The following is a 22302-nucleotide window of genomic DNA, read 5'->3' on the forward strand; positions in this document are numbered from 1 at the left end:
TATTTAAATATTTATCTAAAAATAGTAAATTTTTTTACAACTACAATGTAAGTTAAAAGTAAAGTACACAAACAATTTTAAAATTGAAGAATTATAATATTGTGCTATTAACATTTGAAAACAATACTGAACATGTTATATTACATTTAGCTACAATTGCTAAAATGTTTTATCTAATGTACATACAAAAAATAAATAAATGAAGGCATAAGATGACAAAAGTTTTGTAAAATAAATCAGTTGTATAGTGTTAATTGGGTAGTTTGGTGTAACTAAAGACTAAAAATTAGAAACAGATTTTAAGGTTTAATTTTCGTCTTCTTCTATACTATTATTTATTTCTGTGTGTATTAAAAATAAGAATGAGAAAGGAGAAAAGAATGTGAGGCTTCACATGCTACAATTCAGTGACTTCGCCCTCATGACAATTGCCCACCCATAAGTATAGAGTAGTTGCTTTCTTCTGTGGTGATAATATTCTACAACAATCCCTCCTTGGTGACTACAAAACAAGAAAATTTTAGATATTAGAAGGATCCTATTTAAAATAATAAAATTTTGGTTTTTTCTTTTCAGCTTCGCTTTAAGATTTCATCTAAGTGTGAGTGTGCATGTGTGAATATATAAGAATTTGTACATATATTAAATTTTGATACATTTTTATTTTCAAATTTTAAATATAGTTCTTTTAATCTAACTGAGTGAAATCATATTGTTAAACAACATTATAGACTAGCGCTTGAGTTGTTTATACCATTTGATCTATTCCAACTCAAATGCAATCATGTAGCAGTGTTTAACATGTAAACAAAAAAAGTTGACTGCACTGGGTTAAAAAATTTGTATTCATTCACTTTTGAAGTCTACAAACAAAAATGTATTAAAATTTAGGATATGAACTAATTCCAATTCCGTGTCTATGTTTAAGGACTAAAAACATATTTAACCCATATACAAATTTATGAATGTGTACCTTTTTCCAGCGTGAAGGATCTGGTTTTTTTGTTACTACAACAGAGGTTATTTTCTCTGGTGAATTCATTCTCCATCGACAAAAAGGGGGTTTGGATTTGTCATGATTATAAATACCGATAACTTGTTTTGTGGCGGGATCGAAATGAGTTTTGCTCATGTAGTAAACAAAGGGCTTCTGACAAGGATGTCTAGCAACAGGCCTTGTGTTGAAAGCATATGCAGTGTAATCAGCTCTTCTATACCAGTTAAGAAAGGTTCGAGATGGCATCTCCATTTCTCTAGGAGACAATACTCCCCTTAAGATTTGAACCACATAGCCCCATGAAACAGATATTGACCAATAATTGTGTTTGTCATAACATATTGATTGTTGCATTATGCTGCCCGAGTCTTGATTCACTGATCTCATAAGGTGTTTTAAGGCTAATACTCTTGTCATTCTTGGAAATATTGGTTGCACTACATCAAGGTGGTGTAGTGATACCAATGGAGCCACTGGATGTGCCCCTAAAAGCCCTAACAAATCTCCATACACATCGTACTGCACATCAAAATGTTATCATTATGGTTATTTATTTTATCCTTAATTAGGAAATATATTCTTAGTCTATTTATGAACTAATTATGAACATTATTTTATAGACATAATCATTAACATTTTTATGACAAATCTTTTGACCTCTAAAGCAAACAATGTGTGAGTATGATTTGTTACCTGATGAAAGCCAGCTTCCTTTGTTAAAGGCACACCTAGCTCGGCCATGCAAGCTTGAATTCTATCATCACTACCATACAAAGACGGGTATCGTTGAATGCAACGATCTTGCATCTTTGCTAATTCTTGGGCGAGTGGGTAGCTTATGGCAAATCCTCCACCACCATATGCCATGGCATATGAGAAATGCATGTTTTGGACATGACTTTCAGATGAGCTTCCAATATAATAAAAGTGTTTATGGTTGTATTTAGAAAGAATTCTAACCACATTATCCACCATAAACACGGTGTCATCATCCCCCATCACGAACCATCTTACATCCTTCATCCCAAGTTTCAATGTCTCTGTCACCACCCTTGATATCCTTAAAGCTGATCTTTGTCCTTGACGATTTGTATACCTAAATTTTGAAGTGTCCCCAGAGATATGAATTTCAGGTAGCCCCTCATTTCTTTGAGTTTTCACTTTCTGATCAAGCCACACTACCCCTCTAGTTTTGTTAGGCCTCCACCATATCTTAATGTACTCTTTTCTTATATGCCATAAATTTGATGAACCAGCTATCCCAAAAACGATGTGTTTAACATCAGTTTCTTGTCTCCCATACATTTGTTTCGGAGTTAATCTAAGTACCACAGGAGAATTATTTTCATATTCCTCTCCTTCTTTGTTTGTTTCTTCTTCTGCATGAGCTTCAACTTCAGCTTCAACTTCACCATCACCACCACCACCACCACCATCATCATCACCATCACCATCATTATCAACAACAACAACCTCTCTTGGTCTTGGTAGTTTATCTACTAATGGTTTTTTATTTTCATCGCCTTCATCGGTGGTATCCATAGTTTCTGTAGTTTCTGAGGAAGTATTACTTATCTGAAGGTTTTCTTTGGTGGTGGGAGTGGTGCAGTCTTCTTGATCATCGTGGAAAAGGATGATGTTGGAAGAATAAAGGGTGTAGAGAACAATGGTGATTAAGAACAACCAAGTGATGATGGTTTTGGAGCTTGTGTGGAGCATGCGTTGATGGGAAGAAGAGTACATCTGGTTTTCAATTAGAATTGAGAGTTTTGTTAGTATGAGATTTTCAATTTCCTTTCAGATTGTAGGTGGTGGAGGGAAGGACTTTGAAGCTCAGAATTGTTCGGATCGTAGAAACATAAACAAGGCACCATTCTTACTATTTTGTCTTAATTAGTGCTTCTAAGTGAAATTTGTTATGGTTAGAACCGAAGTTGAATGCGATTTTAATGCATGTTTAGTTGACAATTGCATTATACTGGCCAATACAATTTTTCTTTAATTGTATATATATTGGTTAACTTCATTATCATTATTTCCCCCTATTAGTTTAATAAAATAATGAGATTTATTGAGTTTGAATTGAGTAACTATACATTAAAAGAATAAAGGTTAACTTCATTATCATTATTTCCCCTATTATTTTTGTGTTAATGCACAAACACAAAAATAATATTTTTATAAACTAATAATTTAATATGCTCATGAACTTATTCAGTATTGGAATTTTTTTCATTGTAAAATAATAATGAAACGTAACTTTAGTGTGTATGATAGTTAGTATAATATAACAATTATTTTTAGCATTTAAAGACATAACTTATTGTATAATATGGTAACTAACATTATATAAAATTATAAAAAATAGTTAGGTAAATGTTCAAAAACATAAAAGGATAATATTACATAATTCATTATAAGATGGAAAAAAATATATACATATATATTACATATTTTATCACATATGACCTATTATATTTTAAAATGTAATTTTAGAATTTTCTTTTTAAAGGAAGAAATGAACATTAATACCCACAAATGTATCAAACTTTATATCCACTTTTTGAATATAAATACTCATATTTTAAATTTTAAGAACTAATGTCAACTTTCTTGAACATCTTTAAATTCTGGAAATAGTTTTTCTCATACAAGTTACCTTAAAGGAATTTAATCATATTATATATATACTCAATTCATTTAGTTAAGATAAGTTGAGAATGTAATGAATGCTATATAATGATGTTGATATTTTTTTGCATTAGAATTCGGTGAGATATGAATTGAAGAGGTAGAATTTTATGTGAGATCTAGAACTTGGTGACTAGTGTAAGTCATGTCACTCAAGTTCCAAGTGAATTTTAAGTCAAAAAGAATTAGTGTTTATTATCTTTTGTGAAGAATTTAAGTGGGAATTTGAAAGTTTCACTTTAACTGAAGATGAATGATATGAATACCATTAAGGAGAAAGATCCTCGACTTTTATACTTTAAAGTTTTTTGTTGGATATATATTGGTTAACTATGATTCATTAAATTCAAATATCTCCAATCATATTTTGACTTTTTATTTCATATTTCTTTTAAAAAAATTGTATTAGAAACTTAGAAGAATAATTATATTCATGTTAACTTAAGACATATGCACATAAGATATGTATATATTTATTGGTGATAAAATAAGATGGACCTAAGAAATTAGTTCGTCAGTCTGATAAAATGGATTAGCATTTTTAACTCGTCAACTTTGATTCAATCTTTCTAGTCCGTCAAAGTGGGTTAGCATTTTTAACTCGTCAACTTTGGTTCGATCCGTCTAGTCCGTCAAAGTGACAGACTAGTCCACCAATTTTTTTTTTCAATTATTTTTAAATAAAAAATAATAAAAAATATTAATCTTTTTATATTATATATTTATAAAGATATAAATATATAATATTATTATAACTTAAATCATTAACCATTACAAACTAACTTTCAATTATTAAATATAATAAAATAATTTAACATATAAATATAATAATTATTTTTATTTATCTAATTAAAAATATTTAAAAAACTTATATGATTAAATATAATTTAAATATATGTACAGTAGCATGACTGTAAGCCCCATTTTTCAGTCTTGTGTGTGTTTGGGCTTGGCCTCTTCGTAGGCCCAAGACCAGCCATTCTGAAGAATCCAATACCCTGCCAGCCCCCTCACAATCTCACTTTACCTTGTTTCAGAAAAATAGCTTTCCTGCCATCTCTCTCTTGTCTTCTGCTAGGAGTTTAGCTAGGGCACGAAGTCTGTTCGTCTCAGAGCAAGAAAAACCCCCTCTCTTTTTACAGGTAAGCTGAGCTTTAGAGCTTCTGGTCTGTTCTTTTCCTTTTCCTCACTGTTTGACCACGTTGGTCAAGTTAGGGTTAAGTCCCCTAACCTTGTCTGGTGCGAATCTTCTTTTTACAGTTCGCTGCTCTGGCCTTGGAGCTGAAGTACTCCTTAATTTTGAGATTGTTTGCGTTTTGGTTAGCGTCTAAGCAAGGTAAGGGAAGCTAGTATTTGTTTTTTTACCGTTTAAAATATTTCTCCTGTTGTTTTTAGGTTGTTGAATGCTTTTGGAATGATGAATGAGGTTTTTGGTGGTATGAGACTTGTCTTGTTTGCATCTGGTATGTTCTTGTGTGTGTGTTCCTGCTGCATGCGTGAAACAGTGGTGAGTACTATCAATCTCGCCTAAGCGAGCTTGTCTGCCTAGGCGACAGTGTTTGAGGCTCGCCCAGGTTCTACTTGAGGAACTCGCCCAGGTGGAGGGCCCTTGTCTTTGAGCGACGCGTTGTCTCGCTCAGGCGAGAGTGACTCGCCCAAGCGAGTTCTCGAAGAAGAACCTGATGTACTTTGCTCGTGTCCCCGTCCAGGCGAAGGACTTGATTTTGGGCGAAGGGTGATCTCGCCCAGGCGAGCTGGTCTCGCCCAAGCGAGATGCTCACAGAGTGCCACTGTTCCAGGCCTCGCCTAGGCGAGAAGGCCTAGCTTAAGCGAGACAGTCGCTGTAGCTTAGGTGAGGGCTTCTAGCCCAGGCGAGAATGGTGCAGATTTATGTTTTTGGATTCCTGTTTACCTTGGGTGTGGCTATTTATCTCGAACATGCAAGATTATGGTGTGATTGCATGAGCTGTATGAGTTGTATGCACTGAAATCTATATGTTAGCATGAGTAATATATGAATTTTGTTTGGTTGGTTGAGAATGTGCATGAGAAATTAATGATTGAGATAATAAGTGGTGGTTATGAGATACGAAACATGAGATTGCTGTGAGATAGGCGTAATTCCATGAGTTTCGTGGGGAGACTTTATGGTGGCGTGTAGTGTGTATATTAAGATATGGATTCAAGTAAGGACCGCATCCCGAAACTCTAAAGGGTCAGTGAGTCTCATGTAGAGCAAACTGACCCAAGTGGTGAGAGTAGCGGGAGGCCCTAGTCTATGGCATGGCAGGATAATGACCTTAGACGCTTAAAGGCTAACCTTGTGTGTGGTAGGGTGAAACCCATTGGTAATGGCTCTGCAGAGCAGTAGAGGCCTCCACAAGTGCAAGCGTCCGATCTCAGTATAGTTATCCGGATAATTGAGTCATAGTGTCCTGCTTGTTTGCTATAACATGATGCTCTGTGCCTGTTGTGTTGCGTGTTAAGGAATGTTTAAGTACTTGTCCATTGTATCATGATAAGATTAAATTGCACTAGCTTACCCTTGCATTTCTGTTTATGTTCCTGTTGTGTTTTCTCTTTTGCGATGATCACCCTTGGTGGGAGCAGATAGAGGAAATTCTGGAAGTAGGCCCGGTGGTAGTAGTGGTGCAGCTTAGGGGATCTGTTTGTGTGACTCTCAGGAGCAGTCTATGGCCCTAAGTGCCTTTTTTTTTTGTAATATCATGCTCTAGAGGAGCATCGTCTTTTGTAAAACTGTTAACTTTCCTTTGTGGTAGTTATGGCATGGTGGTATGCCCAAGTTTGCTTTCATAGTACACTCTGGGATGACTGTAATAATTACCTTTCTTATCTTTTGTGTTCATCTGATTGCCTCTCATTATTATGACCATGTGATATATTTTTAAGTGGATTATTCTATTTAAATGGAATATCACAGTGACAGCACGACCCGTTTTTGTCTAGCCAAAACGGATTACCCGTATATATCTGATTGAAATACAAGATTTTTCTATAATGCATTTAAAATAAATGGGAAGACTTTCTTACATCCCATTGGTACGTATATGTGGTCCACGTGGGTGGTGTCTTTTACCTTTATATTTCAATTTGTTGGGGTCAACTAGGGTGGCATGGATATCAGAGGGTGAAGGGGCCACTACGTAAAAAGGGATACTGCAAACATCTTGTTTCTCTTTAGATGAATTAGGAAGAGTAAGTACTGGGTGAAATGATGGTGAAGGATAGCTATATAACACACACAATTAACCCAAAGACAACCCATTATTCTGAATGGTAAATGGTGAAACCGATTATTGCTATGCCAAGGACACATCCTCTTAGAGTTTCAACTTAACCTTAATGGATATATCTAGATTTTTTTTCCATCTATCACACATTCCCAAAATACTTACTTAAATTTTCAAATATATAATAATTATTTTGGAAATGTACCTTAGATGAAAAAAAAATCTATATATATATAGCAGTAGTCTCACGCTCACCTAAATGCGACCAACCTGATAAGATGCATTTCTGTTTCTTGAACTCACAGAATGATTAGGACACAGCTACTAATAACTAATTAAATTTTGCCCTTACGAATTTGATGGAGTAGCCAGCCACCTCAAAGAAGGAATTAGGGAAACGTCAAATCTCCATTTCCATCTACTTTACAGGGAAATTATTATCCTTTTTTTCGATTATTTGACGATAATTTGTGGTGGTGAAGTACATCGTCCAGCATCGACCAACATGGCATCACGTGTCCACTTTCCGTGCCTGTCATTTTGGTGGGTGGGGTGGGGTTGCAAGGTGTTAATAAGATTCAAGCACACCACTTCTCATCAATCATATACTTAATTATTTTCTCAATATCCACGTACATTCACTCCTAGATATTTATTTATTCATCCATTTTTAGGTTGTCTCTTTTTGTTTTCATCCTTTGCCATAATTTAACCATCGCAGACACACACGCACACAAGTCCTTCCCTACAAACAAACCGGTCGGGAGAACATGCAAAACCAACGTGCCTGACTCAGAAACAGAACACAACCGCATTCATTCTCTGCGCTTTCTTGTTTTTTTCGCACTCTCACTTCTTCATTCTCATATGGTACCAACAAATTATTCAAAACACCCACTACTCAGGACTTCAAAGTCAAGAGGGCTTGTAGGAGCCATGTGAAAAACAGTGCTTGGGTTGTGTGGCCAAACCTTTTTCACAATGATTTTGGTCCTCTTTTCTATGTTTTCTTTCGCTCATACAAACTACACACTGTTGATATTCTACAAAAGTCAATCTCTCATCATTTAACCAAGTGTACTCTAACACCAGAACATCGATCAGAACAACCAGCTCAATATTTCGATCTTTCTGATCCATCAAGCAGAACACGGAACAGGGTTTAAGGTATATGTTTTCTGGCGCCAGCTTGTGTTAATCATACACTCTGCCATGTCCAGCCAGATTTTTCTAAACCAGTAAACTTAGAAAACAAGAACTAACTGTTTATAGAAACTATTAACTGTGAGATTACTTTGCAAATTCTCCTGCTGCTGAAAAGTTTCTATGAATATTGTTCCACATATATGCTTGCGTTGCATCTTGAATTTCACTTTCATACTATCGCTGATTTTCATCCTAGATAATATGCTTCATTAATTTCGTTTCCCTTACGTGTTGTAAAGCCTAGCCAGAAGCAGTTAACTGCTATTATTGCCATAATATTAGAAAACAACATTGAGGTCCCAATGACAGAAAATTCCACGCACCTCTTCCCACACAGAATCTCGTTGTCACGCCAAAACTGCCCTTAAAAATTTGCGGGTATTAGAAATTCCTTGCAATGATTCACCTGCACAGAGAACACAAATCACTTGAATGAACATTTGAAATGACGAAACAAACCCCGCACAAGTAATTACTTGCCGTGCAAGTCCGTTTCCAATGTATCACACTACACAACACCGTCACTCTCCAAAGTCACCATTGCAATTACGACACACACGACTACCCCAGACTCTTGTTCCCCATATATTTTCAAGTCGTAATCCAATTTAGAACTTCATTTAGAATGTTTTCTATAGAACCAAAAAAAAGTTTAATAAGGAATGATTTATTCGTTTATTTATTTGATGTATTATGAAATCATATATTAACAGATTTAATAGTTGTAGCAGAGTTTGGATATATATAGATAGCAAAGTGGGAAGAGAGAGAGAGACTTAGGTGGGTAGCGATGGAGCAGTCAGAAAAATCGCCGAAGAAAATATCCTCAGTGAGATCATCATTTCCGAGAGATCCACGTGGCTCACTCGAAGTGTTCAACCCAAACACTTCAATTGCTACGAACTCGCGCGTGCGTTCACAGCCGCTTTGGAAACCGTGGACGGAGTCGGAGGAGCCGCGCAATGAAATCACCGCCACGTCGTGGATGGCCATTAATCCGGCACCACAAGCGGACTCGGAATGCGGCGCGGCGGCGCAGCGGGCAGCGGAGTGGGGATTGGTGCTCCGAACCGACACAGAGACCGGCAAGCCGCAGGGCGTGGCGGTGAGGAACTCCGGCGGCGAGGAACCCAACGTTGCCAAACTTGCCGCCGCTGCTGCTTCGTCTTCCAGGAAGAACTCTCAGAACTCCGCCAGAACCTCCGGCGACTCCAACTCCGACGGCGAAATCGGCGTCGTGGGTGGGATTCCGAGAATTTCGGAGGACGTGATGGGGGCTTTGTCGGCTTTCCAACAAACTTTCGTGGTCTCGGATGCTACCAGACCCGATTACCCGATCCTGTATGCGAGTGCCGGGTTCTTTAAAATGACGGGTTATACGTCGAAGGAAGTTATCGGGAGAAACTGGTAAGCACCTTATTTTTTCATGATAATTTAAATTCTTTTCAAATTTTACATTACATTTGTGTAGGCACAAAACATACTTAAAATAATTGATTCTGTACCAAAAAATTATATTTTAACTCAAAACTATAGAAAAAAAAAATGATGAAACGTTTTTTAAGCCTTTTAATTTTTAAGTAAAATTAGTCTTAATTAAATTAATTTTATAACTGATTCAAAGAAAGTCCATGTTGTTGTTTGGACTAAACTATGAAAAAATGTGCAGTCGATTTTTACAGGGTGCAGATACTGATCCTGTTGATGTGGCAAAGATAAGAGAAGCATTGGAAGCTGGGAAAATTTACTGCGGAAGGCTATTAAATTACAAGAAGGATGGAACACCTTTCTGGAACCTTCTGACGATTTCACCGATTAAGGATGAAGATGGGAAGGTCCTAAAATTTATCGGGTAAGCTACCTTTGTTGTTGTTTGGTTTTAGATTAACATGTGTAATGTTTTTGTGGTGTAAGTTTGTGTTGTTGTCACCTTCATCTTAGTTGGCTGGGACCGAAATTGACGAGTCATTAGATTGTGTTGATGGCACCCGTGGTGTCTGCGTCACATTTTGAGAAAAAAGAGCGTGGGGCGTGAGACCTGCATGCATTTCACCTTCCTTTCTCACCACTCACAGGACCACTCTCTCTTTGCATTTAAAAATTGTCTTATGTGGAAGCCTAAGCTTAACTGTTATTATATTTGTTCAAAACACTAATCAATTTGGTCTAAATCAATTTGAGGGATTAAAATCACGCAGATTGGTCTTTCAATTGAATGCTCCAGATATATAAATTATGAGAATTGACTGTATATTATTTTATCTTCTGTTCTTTCTTTTTCTTTTTAAATATAACAATTTACATTTTTTTAATAATTATATTACTTTTAAAAATGAATTATCAAAATGTACGTGTAAACAAATAATTTTTCTTGAAAATCCAATAACTCATCTTTGTATTTTTTTTTTCTTGTACATCCAACAAATTTTATATTATTTCAGAGTCGATGTTAAACATGGTTTAAATACTCATTTTTTCTTTTATTTTTCTATGTGTTTTTAAAAGATAAAATTGTGACGAAGTTCTATGTTCCAAAACCAAAAATTTCTTAAGAAGAGAGTAATTGTTCTTAACGATCCTGTCAGACTGACTTGGATCGGATCGTCGAAGTGGTTTGGGTCGGATCGGAACACTTTTGATAAAGTAAACTATGAAAGTAGTTTCTGATTGTGGAATGTTTGTTAATGTGAGGATGATCGCAGGATGCTAGTGGAGGTTAGCAAGCACACGGAAGGGTTGAAGGAGAAGACGCTACGTCCCAATGGATTGCCGGAATCCTTGATTCGATACGATGGTATGCTATTTCATATACACACATCTTCCATTACAACAAAACATACATTACTCATCATACTTCAAACATCACTCAAAACATACAATAATTCAATGAAAATAAATTCAACTGAAGTCAACAACACATAACTAATGAAAAACACAGGACAAGAAGATACATCAACAATCTAACTTACCTATCAGAAAATAGCATTGCAATCAAATAATAAATATATTTAATTTACATAATTTTTTTATTTTAAATAAATATTTTGTACATTATACACGTATACACAAATTAAGATGAATATTTAAAATATAGCACATATTTTAAATTACAATTTTTACAATATGTATAGTTTTATTGTACATAAATGTATCTATTAGTATGATAACATTATTTGATTGATAAAAAAAAAATATCCGAAAAAAAATTAATATTTCAATAGCTTTCACTTAAAAAAAAATTATCTACAGAATACATATTCTTAAAAATAAAATAAAATGATAAAAAATAAGAGAAAATAATTCACTTTCTCCTTTATTTTATATAATAACATTAGGATGAATCATCCGGAAAAATGTAAATTTTAATTTTGCTTGAAAACACGTTGGCATTAAAAAAAAAAACTAAAAAGAGAATAGAAGTGGAAAAGTAAGCTAAGAAACTGTACTAGAATATCAATAGCAATATACTAATAGCATCGGTATTTTCATGTTTTTTTTTTTATTTATTTTAAGACACATTATCTTAATTTTTTGGTTTTCTCTGATCAAGTGTATATGATAAAGAAGGGTTTTTAAGAAATAAATTTGGTATCTTCTGTAATACATGTTTGCTTCAATTTTTTTAATTAAAAATATTAAATTAATTTTAAATTTAAAACAAAATTAAGTGAAAATACAAAAAAAATGTAAAAATGATTTAATTTTTAGTATTGAATTAAAATAATGTGTGAATTACTCATATGATTTGACGGAAGTAACTTTGTTTTAATGTAAAAAAATATGATATCAACAACGAACATCTTAAAATAGACAGTGTTAAATTTATCTAACAAATATATTAAGTATGTATTGCATGACTATTTTAAATTTATACAAATTCAAACCATAGATTTAAATATTTATTAAATTTTATGTATAATTAATGTAAGATAAAATAATATCAATAAAAAATATATACAATTTAAAAGGATTACTTTCATTTGAAGTCAAGAATGACCTATATTATTCTTCAAAAAAGTAAATTATGGTACTGCAAGGAAGAGAATATCATTTATTACAGATACACGACGCTTATAAACGAAACGGACTTTTTTTTTTTGACGTACACAACAAACAAAAAATGGTAATAAAGATTCAGCATGCACCAATTTGCAATGTGAAATTCTGAATATGTTTATAGAATTTTCAATGTGTTTAAGTAACAGTTCTAACAGCTAGTGCATTGGATTGCTTTGCATTGCAGCACGCCAGAAAGAGAAGGCTACAAACTCAGTATCTGAGTTGGTGCAGATCATGAAGCGTCCCCGAGCATTGAGTGAATCCGCAAGCCGACCCTCCATCAGAAAATCAGGATTTGCTGAGGAAGAAAAACAGTCACTCCATGAAGAAGAAGAAGAAGAGGAGGAGGAAGAAGAGAAAGAGAAAGCAGAAAAAATATTGAGAAGAAGATCTGAGAGTGGAGTTTCATTTGGACGCAAAGCCGAAGGAGGAAATAGAATTTCAATGCAACGAATCAGTGAAGTAGCTGAAAATAAACTGAAAAAATCTCAGCGCCGTTCTTTCATGGGGTATATATTGTTATTTAATTATGTTATTATTACTCTCTTCTCTAATTTTTTAATGTCTCATCCATCCATGATCCTTGATAGTGCAGAAAAGAACAAAACTTGAATGTAGTTGTGTAAGTACTTGTGATTTAGTTTTTTTAATTAGAATTGAGATTTCACTTTAGTATTAATCCACGCCATAAATGATTTTATTAGAGGTCAACGTAGATTACCGAAGCGAAATTCAGACAAGAGAAGAACACAAAAAATACTTATGAAACTGTATTCGAGTTTAGCCCTGCAAAAGAAAAGTTAGACAAACGTGGTTGCAATTGCTGTAACAATACTGTTGTTTTCTGAGATTCCAAAGTTGTCACAGTTGTGATTGCGAACAGTTTCTTAAAACCTTCATCCATCCCATAACACAATTCACTGTGACATATTTTGCATGCTACAGGTTCAGGCGGAAAAGTCAGTCCAACGACGAAAGCGTGGAAAATGAAGTTATGGAGGATGTGAGCTCTGACAGTGAGGATGGTGAGAGGCCTGATAGTTTTGACGTAGATGAGAAAGAAAAGCAGAGGGAAAAGAGAAAAGGTCTTGATCTTGCTACCACGCTTGAACGTATTGAGAAAAACTTTGTCATTACTGATCCAAGGCTTCCAGACAATCCAATAGTAAGATTCTCTGTATCATTTGTACTACAGTGAAAAAAGTGTTTCCCTTCTGCGTTGGATTCTTGTACTGTAGGTAAACATGTCACACTGTAACGTTTGTACTTGTTTTTTGCTTTTTCAGATCTTTGCATCGGATAGCTTCTTAGAGCTTACAGAATATAGCCGTGAAGAAATCTTGGGAAGGAACTGCAGGTATGCTTTGAATTGAATGTTATTACACGCCAAGTATACTTATGCTAGATAGTTGCTGGTGACTCAAATTTAATAATTTTGATTTACCAGCATGAAATGATCAAAAAGTCGTTTTATCATGTGACGATTCATGTGTGTACATAATGTGCTATTTGGCTATTTAGGTTTCTACAAGGACCTGAAACTGATCCGGCAACTGTGAGAAAAATTAGAGAGGCAATTGACAACCAAACAGAAGTTACTGTGCAACTGATTAATTATACAAAGAGTGGTAAGCTTGTTTGATTCTCTCCTAGGAAAACAATTTCCTTGGGCTAATTTCTTATAGATTTGGATTGTAACTATTGTATCTAATTAAGTTTCGAATGATAAGGAATGTTTGCTATAAGGTATTCAATATCATACTTTTAATTATAAAGAAATAAAACTACTGTTATCTGCTCTAGTACTGGTCATTCAAAAAAAAGTTCACAACATTTGATAAAGTTCCTGTTCTAGAATCCTGATTTCTTTTCTTAGAGTACAAAGGATACGTAGAAATATATTTAACTTGAAGATCAATAATTTTGTCATCACTTTCCACTTGCTATTGAAGATTTCTCTGTTCAACCCAGGAAAGAAGTTCTGGAACCTGTTTCATTTGCAACCTATGCGTGATCAGAAGGTACATCGTATGATAGTCCTCTGAAGATGTTACATCCTTTAGATCTTGGCCTACAAAGTTTGTTTTGGGTAGTAGATCGTATTCTTTTCACCTGTATTTTAACATAACAGAATACGAGTGTTAGCTTTTGTCTCTTTTCCTTCTTGGTTTAACAGGGAGAAGTGCAGTACTTTATTGGTGTTCAACTAGATGGTAGTCAACATGTAGAGCCTCTTCAGAACTGCATCGCGGAAGATACTGCAAAGGAGGGAGAACAAATGGTAGGTCCCTACTCAAATTCTTTATACGAATTCATACATTATCCCAAGTCATCATCAATGCAAAAAGTCAGGCTTTAAATTCCTTACACGAATTCATACATTTTACATCATCTATTATGAGATCTTTCTTTTGTCCATATAACAAGTACATTTGAAATCCATCCTCAGGTCAAACAAACTGCAGAAAATGTTGATGTGGCAGTGAGAGATCTTCCGGATGCTAATACGGTAACATCTACAGCTATTAGTTATCTTTTTCTTCCGAAGAGCTTTTGACTTCAATGGTGAAATGATCACCCTTTTGGCACTCCCCAGAAACCAGATGATTTATGGACAAATCATTCAAAAGCAGTTTACCCCAAACCTCATAGGAAGGATAACCCTGCATGGAAATCTATCCAGAAGGTACTACTTTCATATTTGAGAATGCGTCGTGTTTATCAATTTTTTGGAATTTATGTTGATTTTGAAATGGTTCTGTTACCATGTTTTTGCAGGTCCTACAAAGTGGAGAACAGATAGGCTTAAAGCACTTTAGGCCGATTAAACCTTTAGGATCAGGAGATACTGGCAGGTTTTTCTCTTATTCCTCTAGTCCATTTCCCTCTTTCACAGTTGTACTCGTAACATGGGGGCTAAATTAAGTGTCAGGTATCAAATGAATTGACCACATTTAATTAACTTACCATTTGAAGATTTCGTCAGATCTACTGGTGTCATTTCTGTATATATATAAAAAAAACCTTATGGATTCATTACTCTCTTTAGTTAACCGAAAATTAAAGTGAGCTAATTATGTAAGATGTTCATTAGACTTTCTTTGCTGATTTGTATGATAGACTATTCATTTCTGTTCCATTATTTTTACAAAGCAAGCTTCTCTGGCATTGATATTATTATATGTTATTGGCTTACAGTGTGCATCTGGTGGAGCTACGTGGAACAGGTCAATATTTTGCCATGAAGGCTATGGATAAGAGTGTTATGCTCAATCGTAACAAGGTTCTGTTCTGATATGAATTTTGTGATTAACATAAGTTTCCGTTTAGCTTCTCTTTTCTAACTTCTGGATCTATTTATACCGACATATTTTCTGTAAAAGTAAACATTACATATAGGACTGGACATAATTTACTAAACTATACTAAACTATAGTTAATTGTATTATATTAAACTAAAATATGCTAAACTATTCATAATAATAATTGAACTGTACTATAAAATAGTTCAGTTTTAAGAAACTAAACTTATGTTAGTTAACTAAGTTAACTATTGAACTATAGTAGGTTGAAAGAGCAAAATACCTCAAATAAAATATTAGTATTAGGATAAGAATCGGACTTATGTATTTTATATCTTACCTTCTATTCTTTCTCTTTCATATTGAAATATTTATTTTATTTTGTCTTAATTTTTTTCTTTACTCTTTCTTTGAGAAAAATATAAAATATTTATAATTAATTTATTAAAAAAAATTATAAATTAATTCAATATCTTATTTTATTTTGAATGAATTTTACTATGTAATGTTATTTTTATGTTATGATTTTACAGAAGTTATTTTTAAAAATTAAATTATGACAGCTAACATTTTTATAATTTTTTATTTATATTAAAGTTTTTTGTAAATTAAATATTGAAATTAGTATAATAAATATAAATATTGGTACTAACGTATTTTTTATTTTAAAATCTTATGTAATATTATATTTTAGTTTTAAAATATTTATTATGTGGCATCAACTTTTTTAAAGAGAATTTATTTTAAAAAATTCTTAAAATATTAATTTTAGAACTTCATAAAATTTCTATAACATTTTTCACACAAATATTAATGAATACAAATGTTAAAAAAAAATATTAATTTTGAGAATTTTCTAAAATAAATCCTTTTAAAAAATTTTACGCAACATAATAAACATTGTAAAACTAAAAAGTAATATTACATAAGATTTTAAAATATAAAAAATAAGTTAATACCGATATTTATATTTATTATATTAATTTTAATATTTTAATTACATTTTAAGTTACGAAAAACTTTAATATAAATAAAAAAATTATAAAAATGTTAATTGGTGTATTGAAGTATGATGCATATTTCAAGTATTATTTTCTAAGTATTTTCAAATTATAAACTTTAGATTATTATTGCATAGTACAATCATATGTAATTAGTGCAATTCGATTCAAAATAGTGTAATTCAGTTCAAAAATAGTGCAATTTAATTCAAAATCAATGCAATCTGGTTCAAAAATAGTACAATTCAGTTCAAAAAGAGTGAAGTTTATTCAAAATCAGTGCAATTCGGTTCAAAAATGGTTCAAAAACAGTATAGTTAAGTTAAAAATTAGTGTAGTTCAGTCCAAAAATAGTGCAGTTCAGTTCTGACGTAGTGCAGTTCATAAAACAATTCAGTTTATACAGTTCAGTTCAGTTTATATTATACTGCAGTGCAGTTCAGTCCAGTTTATTTTTAAGAATAAGAGTTCAGTTCAGTTCATCTGAATTGTTTTCCAGTTCAGTGCAGTTCATGCGAACAGTTTTTTAGTTTAGTGCAGTTTTTGGTAGTGTAGTGCAGTTTAGTTTAGTTTATTTTGTCCAGCCTTAATTACATATTGTATTGGCTTTGTTTTCTTTTCCTTTTGGTATCTAACTTCTACTATGTGAATAAGGATTTCTCAGCATCGAAATATTAATTGTAATTGTGTAAATATTATAGCAGCATTTACCCCTGTTGTTGTAATAGATTGACCGTTATACACTTTCCACAGGTGCATAGAGCTTGCGCAGAGAGAGAAATTCTTGACAAGCTGGACCACCCTTTTCTACCTGCATTATATGCTTCCTTTCAGGTTAGAAACTTGAATAGTACTTTTACATAAGAAGCATATTGATTATTTTTTATCAACTATCATAAGTTAAAATACGTCATATCAACCTTTTACCATGGGATCATTGTTTAAGGGATAGTAATTTAACAATTACATTGTCTTAACCTGAATTAATATCTTCATTTCCTGTTACATCTAATCATGAATTGCAAAGTATTAAGGATATTCACGTGATTATGTTTACTTGATTAACTTACAGACCAAAACACACGTTTGTTTGATAACTGATTATTGTCCTGGAGGAGAATTATTCATGGTTCTTGACCAGCAACCAACTAAGGTTCTAAAGGAAGACGCTGTAAGGTATACTATACTACTTCATACTGAATTTATACAAATACATATGGGGCGCCATTAGAGTTTCTTTTAAGATGATGGAATGAAGGAAATGGAAAAGAGTTTTGATCAAATTTATTTTTACATGTTTCTTTTAGATTTTATGCAGCTGAGGTAGTGATTGCATTGGAGTATCTTCACTGCCAAGGTAGGCTCTTATTCGCCTTATATACACGTATATAGTATACAGCATCATGATATATAACCATTGTTGTCTTCTTTTCTAATTTTTTAAACTGTTTGCAACCTGGGAGAGGTTAGTAACAAAATATTTCAGAATCACATCGATGAACTTATCTTACTGCAATATTATTATTACTCAAATTTCTTTCCATGAAAGAAATCTTGCCAGTTAAATAATACACTTTCATTAGAACAAAGTTTAACATGACATTGTTTGGTGAGTATTAACAGGGATAATATATCGAGATTTGAAGCCTGAAAATGTGTTAATCCAGAGCAATGGGCATGTGTCCCTAACAGACTTTGATTTGTCATGTTTAACTTCTAGTAAGCCACAGGTATATCAGAGACAAGACTTTATACTGTAGTTTTGATTAGAAACAATACTTTTTTAAGTTTAATTTCATGTATCTCAAACAGTTTTATATTTGTATTTATGTCTGTCTCTTTGCAGCTTATAATTCCAGCTTCCAATTCAAAAAAGAAGAAGAAGAAGAAGAAACACAGAAGTCAGGAGGTTCCAGTGTTTATGGCTGAACCAATGAGAGCATCAAATTCTTTTGTTGGCACAGAAGAGTACATAGCTCCGGTTTGTTATTACTCCACTTCTTTTATATTATTGAGTACCAAAAACTATGGTTCAATATATGTTTCATTCAAATACATCATTTTGTGTTGAATGTACTTTATTATTATACTTTATTATCAATTTAGATTCATTTTGTATTCGCATTTTGTTTAGAAAAAGCTTTATTGGATAAAATAGTAAAACTTTTTTCTTCTGACATTCAGAGTCTTATTTTATTGTTATTCATAGAATTTGAACTTTGGAAATTTTGATGCATTGATTAGATTTTATTGTAACTGATAGTTCAACTTGTGCAGGAAATTATAACTGGTTCTGGTCATACTAGTGCTGTTGATTGGTGGGCTCTAGGTAATTCTGATTTAAAAAAAAAAAAAACTGTGAATCAAAATAAGTGTTAATCAGTTTTTATGCATATCTCTATGTCGTTAGATCTCTATTATTTTCAAAAAAAAATTAATTGTCTTTCTGTTGATTAACAAGTCAAGCATAACTATATCCCATGTTAAAATATTGTGATTAATTTAAATCATTACCAACATCATAATTTATGGATATAGTGAAACCAAATTTAAATTATATCACATAATTCACACGGCTTAAGTCTTCTTTTTTAGGTATTCTTATATATGAAATGCTCTATGGATATACTCCATTCAGGGGAAAGACAAGACAAAAAACATTTGCAAATATTCTTCACAAGGATCTTAAATTTCCCAAAAGTAAACCGGTAAGTGTTCTCCTTAGCTAGATTTCAATTGTGATCTAATTGGGAAATGGAACTTTAAACTAATAACATTTATAAAAAAAATGATAAATATATATTTATGCTAGTATATTCAAATGTCTCTAATTACAGGATAAGTCATACTCACGTAAAAGTCTAATAAAATCTTACTCCGCCCGTATATGAGTTTGGGGATTTTTACATATCTCAGTCAATTCTGTTCAAAAATTACAAAAATAGACAAGTCAAGAAATAATTACTGGTCATGAATTAAATCGTGTGTATTTATGATAACTTCAAAAGTAAAATCGTGAAACTCCACACAACTTCTTCATAAATTTCTCAAAATTTTAATTGCTAATATTAATTTTTTAAAAAGTGAAGTCACATTAGAAATCATATATTTTATAATGAAGTTATCGGGAGTCATAACAACTTCAGTATAAAATAAAAAATTATATATTTTATAATGAAGTTATCGGGAGTCATAACAGTATAAAATATTAACACCGAAATTGTCATAACTCCTAACAACGTCTCTTTTTCAAAAATTCACGAATGTAGATTTCTAATGATTTTGCTTTTGAAGTCGTTGTTGAGTCAGTTAACTTAGTCCATGACAAGTAATTACTTTTTTACTATTTTTTTTCGTAATTTCTGGACAAATTTTAAAAACCCAGAGTTTGGTGTTAACATGCTGAATTTGCACTCTAAACACAAATGGAATGAATGAGAATATTGTTTTAACATGCAAAAAGTGTTGATGCAGGTAAGTCTCCAGGGAAAGCAGCTAATTTATTGGTTATTGCAGAGAGATCCCAAAGACAGATTGGGGTCACGTGAAGGAGCAAATGAAATTAAACGTCATTCTTTCTTCAAAGGTGTAAATTGGGCACTGGTTCGTTGCATGGTAACATACTAATTCAACTTTCAATAAAACTTAAATATATTTCTTTAGGTGATTTAGCTGATCACTTGTTAAGGTCAAAGCTTCATCTTAGTATTTTTTTTTTAATTTTCAATGTAAGTTCTTGCTTAATTAGCGAATATAAACATCAAAAGGTATTTAAGAAATTACATCTGGATTATTATGACAATGCTTACTTCAACATCTAGTTAAACTTGTGATTATCTTATCAGAAACCTCCTGAACTTGATGCTCCTCTCTTATCGAAAACTGAAGAAGAAAAAGAAGACAAAGATATGGAGGATTTACAGACAAATGTTTTCTGAAAGGTATTGTCTTCATCCTTGTGTATATGTTGTGGTTATATTTCATACTATTGACTGTATACTGTGGCCTGTAGGATTAGAAGATGAAGTTATATATGATATGGCATTGAAGAAATGATGAATTCTTTGCAATTTTGAACAACTAAAGGAATTCATTCCCTCCCTTCAGTGGTTCAAAGTTTGATCATGATCATTGAGATTTACCAATGGAAGATATAAAATTAGTGTAATTTTAGTAGATTTAAGCTGTTTGACCTTCCATCAAGGGAGGGATTAGGATCTGAAACCATCAAGCAAATTATATTAGTCTAGTCTAGTGTGGGAATTTGTGTATATTTTAAGAATAATTTAAAAACATGCATTGTAACATAATAATAAATATGTATTGTTAAATGATTTTTTGAAAAAAAAAATAGTGTTTCTCTTATATATCTCAATGATCTTTTTTTTTAAGTTAATATAATCGTTAAAAGTTCTTGAATATAATTAATTTGTAGAGAAAAAAGTGTATTTGTTTCTTAATAGTGAATAAATAATATTATATTAAAAAACCAAACAAACTATTACTTAATCGTTTATTATCATAAATCTAAGCTATAATCTAATCGCCGTGCATTAAATAGTGTTTTTGTGTTGCTTGCTTTATTATCGTTAAATTATTCTATTGGTTTAGTTTGATTTCTATTTTGAAAATTTTGTCAATCGGCAATGAGGTTTTATGTGTGTTAGTTTGTAATTTTTTTAATTTTTAATTTTTAATTTTGATTTTTTGTAAATAAAAATATTTGTAATGTCAAACTGACATCGTATTACGTGATAATATCTTGTCAAATGTTCATGTTTAGTCTTAATTTAGTTCTTATTTAGTCTTTACTTTTTATTTTGTCTTAGTTAGTCCTTTTTTTTCTTTTAAATTTAAACAATTTTATCTTTCTCTTCAAAATGAAACCAAATCTAATTTTTGTATAAATTTATAAAAATACTTTTATTAAATATTTTTAATAAGATTAAGTTTATTTAAATTTATATTTTATATTGTTTTTTATTTTTTTAAATAATTGTATATTTTTAAAATGTACAAAATTCAATAATTCAATAATTTTAAACAAATTTTAAACAATTTAAAACAAACAAATTTACAATTTGAAAATAATTTTAAATAAAGTTTAAATTTAAATATAAATATAAACAAATTTAATTTTGTTAAAAATATTTATGTAACATTTATACAAAAATTAAATTTGATTTTAATTGGAAGAGTAATAAAATTGCTTAAATTTAAAAGAATTTGAATTTAATTAAGACAATAAAGATATAACGATCAAAGTGAGACTAACACTGTGTTCACTTTTGATGATAGTACTGTTAACACATATTTGCTGCAACGGATTTGTGAGTCAAATCATGTTCACATGCACTAAATTGGAAGAGAACGAAGGAACGGATTCAGAAAATGAAAATAATCTCTTTATTTCATCCTCTCTTAACAGCAGATATTTGAGTGCATTCATCACTATTTTACAAATATATTCCTATATATATAAAATAAAAAACCACTAAATTATTAATGTGAATTATCATTTTTTTAATAATTATTATATATTATTAATTATCTATAACAATAATTATCATTAATAATATATATAAATATATAATAATTAAAATATTGTCAAAAATATATTAATTAATATATTAATATATCACAATTAAAATATAAAATAATTATTATTTTTAAGTATATAATAATTAATAATAATAAAAATTATATATAAATATGTACAATAATTAATATTAATTAAAATATTATTAAAATATAATAATATTATATTAATTACCATTATTAATTTTTGTATAACT

General features: G+C 31.7%; 2 protein-coding genes and 1 long non-coding RNA gene across 3 annotated transcripts; 2 read left to right on the forward strand and 1 right to left on the reverse strand.

Moving 5' to 3' along the window:
* Window positions 1-107: 107 nt before the first annotated feature.
* Window positions 108-2875, reverse strand: LOC114184769 (uncharacterized). The gene is made up of 3 exons (XM_028072078.2): window positions 1691-2875; window positions 974-1516; window positions 108-502 (listed from the first exon to the last, which is right to left on the reverse strand). Exons 1-3 carry the CDS (start codon window positions 2738-2740, stop codon window positions 398-400), a joined length of 1698 nt encoding a protein of 565 aa, XP_027927879.2. The 5' UTR covers window positions 2741-2875; the 3' UTR covers window positions 108-397.
* A 1784-nt stretch (window positions 2876-4659) lies between these two features.
* Window positions 4660-6579, forward strand: LOC114185797 (uncharacterized). Its single transcript, XR_003604898.2, has 3 exons — window positions 4660-4830; window positions 4949-5024; window positions 6299-6579. It is a non-coding gene; the product is annotated as an uncharacterized LOC114185797 (long non-coding RNA).
* A 1069-nt stretch (window positions 6580-7648) lies between these two features.
* PHOT1 (phototropin 1) lies at window positions 7649-20874 on the forward strand. Its single transcript, XM_028073715.2, has 24 exons — window positions 7649-8106; window positions 8877-9552; window positions 9815-9997; window positions 10848-10939; window positions 12389-12713; window positions 13150-13369; window positions 13491-13561; window positions 13726-13832; window positions 14176-14225; window positions 14381-14485; window positions 14654-14713; window positions 14801-14890; window positions 14983-15059; window positions 15403-15487; window positions 17261-17341; window positions 17580-17683; window positions 17815-17864; window positions 18131-18237; window positions 18354-18488; window positions 18785-18836; window positions 19103-19215; window positions 19982-20122; window positions 20353-20448; window positions 20520-20874. The coding sequence occupies exons 2-23, from the start codon at window positions 8936-8938 to the stop codon at window positions 20443-20445; spliced, it is 2958 nt and encodes a 985-aa protein (XP_027929516.2). The 5' UTR covers window positions 7649-8106; window positions 8877-8935; the 3' UTR covers window positions 20446-20448; window positions 20520-20874.
* The last annotated feature ends 1428 nt before the right edge of the window (window positions 20875-22302 follow it).

The sequence above is a fragment of the Vigna unguiculata genome, chromosome 5 (assembly GCF_037176805.1).
Source record: "Vigna unguiculata cultivar grain cowpea cultivar isolate G323 ecotype 2 chromosome 5, ASM3717680v1, whole genome shotgun sequence".
Lineage (NCBI taxonomy): Eukaryota > Viridiplantae > Streptophyta > Magnoliopsida > Fabales > Fabaceae > Vigna > Vigna unguiculata.

Excerpts from the sequence above, each read along its gene's own strand:
- LOC114184769 (XM_028072078.2), bottom strand. The coding sequence starts at position 2,740 with ATGTACTCTTCTTCCCATCAACGCATGCTCCACACAAGCTCCAAAACC. Across the intron at positions 1,517-1,690 it reads AGGAAGCTGGCTTTCATCAG|TACGATGTGTATGGAGATTT; the intron begins GTAACAAATCAT and ends TTTGATGTGCAG. Across the intron at positions 503-973 it reads ATCCTTCACGCTGGAAAAAG|TCACCAAGGAGGGATTGTTG; the intron begins GTACACATTCAT and ends CTTGTTTTGTAG.
- PHOT1 (XM_028073715.2), top strand. The coding sequence starts at position 8,936 with ATGGAGCAGTCAGAAAAATCGCCGAAGAAAATATCCTCAGTGAGATCA. Across the intron at positions 9,553-9,814 it reads GAAGTTATCGGGAGAAACTG|TCGATTTTTACAGGGTGCAG; the intron begins GTAAGCACCTTA and ends AAAAATGTGCAG. Across the intron at positions 14,714-14,800 it reads ATCTTCCGGATGCTAATACG|AAACCAGATGATTTATGGAC; the intron begins GTAACATCTACA and ends GGCACTCCCCAG.